General features: G+C 34.9%; 1 protein-coding gene across 1 annotated transcript; it reads right to left on the reverse strand.

The window, feature by feature from the left end:
• Positions 1 to 868: 868 nt before the first annotated feature.
• Positions 869 to 2,555, reverse strand: LOC101493164 (CBL-interacting serine/threonine-protein kinase 14-like). The gene has a single exon (XM_004492489.4). It carries the CDS (start codon positions 2,295 to 2,297, stop codon positions 1,002 to 1,004), a length of 1,296 nt encoding a protein of 431 aa, XP_004492546.1. The 5' UTR covers positions 2,298 to 2,555; the 3' UTR covers positions 869 to 1,001.
• Positions 2,556 to 3,284: the final 729 nt, after the last annotated feature.

Consider the following 3,284-nt stretch of genomic DNA (forward strand, 5'->3'; position numbering starts at 1 on the left):
ATTATATAATTGATAAAATATTTTTTATTCTTTATTTTTGACCCTTCAATTAAATAACAACACCTTTTCACAAAAAATTAATAACATTAACTTGATAAAATAACCTCTCTTTCCAGTCAAAATATTTTATTATAAACTATTTTGTTGAGTTATCATCATTTATTAATTAGAAAGACATTAACATTTCAATTTTGTTCTCTATCAATTAAGTTACAAGTACATCTTCAATCAATCTACTAAACACTAAAAACGTTTAGAGGTGAGAGATGGGGAGTAGGAGAACACTGAATTTATAGTAAACAAAATTGATATTAGTGTAAATAATTTCATATTAAAATATAATAAAAAAAATCATCAAATTACTGCATAAATCTATTTTATATCTACATTTTAAAATAATTGTAAAACACTAAATTCTCGTTGAGCATTACCATAAAACTTTTTAAAATAATTGAAAAACGCTAAATTCTCCTTGAAGGCAGTTTACAGTATATAGAATGTGATAAAAATATATAAGAAATGTTTAGCGTCAATTAAATGTAATTGAAGATATTTGGCAAGAAACATCTAAATTAAGACTTTCATAAATGATTTATCATTATCTAAAATTTAATAATTATTTAAGTTTAATCCCTCATCTAACAGCAAATCATTATGTGTAGAACTCTTAAAATAAAATTGACTAAAGTCAAAGTAGTTTAAGTGATTCAAACCGTTATAATTAATTGTAATTTAGTTTTTCATTGTAAAGTGCATACGAAATTATCAATTTAATGAAAAACACTACCGTGTTCCATCTCAAAAAATATAGTCAACATTCAATAAATTGTTTTTCTTTTGACCAAATTATTATCAATGGAATTATCACTTTATCCTAAAAAAACAATGGATTATTATTACTGTTTTGAAGAAGATATCAATGAATCAATTAAACCATATACCAAAAAGTGAAACAATAGATACCCAAATAATAATCCAATTTTAATAAATGACACAAGAAGTCACCGAGAGACCGGTACTTCCTGTTTGTGAGCCAATTCAAGAAGCAAAGGTCGCAATTTATTTTTCCAAAATAGAGCGCTACATTCGTCCTCCCTTCCACGCAACTTCATTTCAACAACCGCCAACTCTTCCGTTAACCGGTAAACCACAACAAGACCAAGCAAATTACCTTCATGCCCTTCCAACTTTGCACCGTCACCATTCTCCATTCTCTTCACAACAACCTTCGCTCCCTTAACCATTTCCTCCACCCTCTCCACAATCCTCTCGGGTTTCTCCCCCGAAACAACCCGTTCCATGAAACCCGACCCGCTGATTTCCTCAAACATACCCGACATATCCAACCCGGTTGAAAACGATATCAAATCAAACGCGTTCAATGATTTAATTTTAAACCCGGTTCGATTCTCCTCCAACTCACGCTCCTTAACTAAAACCCGGTCGAACCGGTACCCACCCGAGTTGAACCACGGGTCTTTTAGAATCTCATCAATGGTGATCCTTGTCTCAGGTTTCGTATCCAACAAACGTGATAAGAGGTTCTTCAGATCATGAGACGTCCATTTCGGGAAACGAAATTGACCGCGGTAAATCTTTCGGTAAAGTACGGTAACATTGTAATCATTAAAAGGTAAATATCCTGCAGTTAGTGCGAACAAAACGACGCCGCACGACCATATATCAGCTTTTGCACCGTCGTAGCCTTTTTTAGCGAGAATTTCAGGTGCCACGTAGGACGGTGTACCGCAAACGGTGTGAAGCATTCCATCGGATCGGATCTGATTTTTAACGGCGCTTAAACCGAAATCCGTTACTTTGAGATTATCCTTTTCGTCGAGCAAGAGATTGTCGAGTTTGAGATCACGGTGGTATACGCCGCGAGAGTGACAGTGTTTCACGGAGGAGATGAGTTGCCGGAAGTATCTCCGGGCGTGGTCTTCGGTGAGTTTTTCTTTTCCGGCGACTTCTTCGTAGAGTTCGCCGCCGGCGGCGTATTCGACGATGAAGTAAATTTTGCTCTTCGTGGCGAGGACTTCGAAGAGGTCAATGATGTTAGGATGGTGGAGACAGCGGAGGATCGAGATCTCGCGCTCAATGTTCACGGCGAAGCCACTGCTGATGATTTTCTTCTTGCTCACGACTTTCACCGCCACGCTCTGTCCATTTTCAACGTTAGTCGCGTGATACACCTTCGCTGATGCACCAACGCCTAATAATCTTCGCACTTCGTATTTTCCTAATAAAACGACGCCGCGTTTTGACTCGTCTTTCGTCGTTTGTGTTTGTTTTTCCATAACGGTGTCGTTCTGTACCTAATATCTAACTGAGTTGAGATCAATGGTAAGGGTTTGTTTGGTTTTGAGGTTGCCGTGGTTATTGCTTAATGGTACTGTAGATTTTCTGACGGGCTTTTTGCAGAATAATGATTAATTTTTTATCTTCTAAGGAACTTCAAGTGTGTGCCATACACTAAAAATTGATTGCTACTTGAAGTGTATTTGGGAGAAAGAAAAGGAAGGGGATTTAGCTATGTTGTGTAGTAAATGTTGGATACGAATGCTATTTAAAGATAACCACTTCGACTTTGAACATACGATTATATTATTATTTTATTTTTATTTTTATTTTTGTAGCGGTAACAAAAAGGTGAAGTGATGGTTGTAGAGTAATAATTTAATAGTAATCACTTTCATATACAGTAATAGAGTTTTGGATCAGTGGCGTGTAGGAATATGTGGTTAAGGTACCGCGTTGGTAGAAATAGTAATAAGGAAGAAAAGACTTTGAGGGGAACGAATACCGTACACATTTGTTTCAATATAAAGTTGGTGCTTATGGATAATTGAATTAGCTAGTAGCCAAACACGCTTCTTTTTTGGATGAGACAGAATGGTGGCCACATGATCAATGGTGAGTGTACATGTACGTACATACGATTATAATAACACTCTTTGTCCATAACTGAGCAGTAACTGATATGTGCCAACGATAGAGTACACCCCATACATTTTCATTTAAAATAAAATGGCACAAGAGTTTAGACTAAAAAAAAATTGCTAGACAAACACTTGTGACTCTGTGAGTACAAGAAAAGGTAAATGCATTTTGAAAATGAGATGAACCGTGAGTGTGGTTTAAAGAGATTTTATGGAAAGTAAAAGTAATTTTTTTCATAAAATAAATACTATATTTGAAATATTTATGTATTTAGTATATATTTTCAATTAAATACATCAATTTATATACTTTGTTTATTTATATTTTAAATTAAATACATTAAT

The sequence above is a fragment of the Cicer arietinum genome, chromosome 3 (genome assembly GCF_000331145.2).
Source record: "Cicer arietinum cultivar CDC Frontier isolate Library 1 chromosome 3, Cicar.CDCFrontier_v2.0, whole genome shotgun sequence".
Taxonomy (NCBI): domain Eukaryota; kingdom Viridiplantae; phylum Streptophyta; class Magnoliopsida; order Fabales; family Fabaceae; genus Cicer; species Cicer arietinum.

Excerpts from the sequence above, each read along its gene's own strand:
- LOC101493164 (XM_004492489.4), bottom strand. The coding sequence starts at position 2,297 with ATGGAAAAACAAACACAAACGACGAAAGACGAGTCAAAACGCGGCGTC.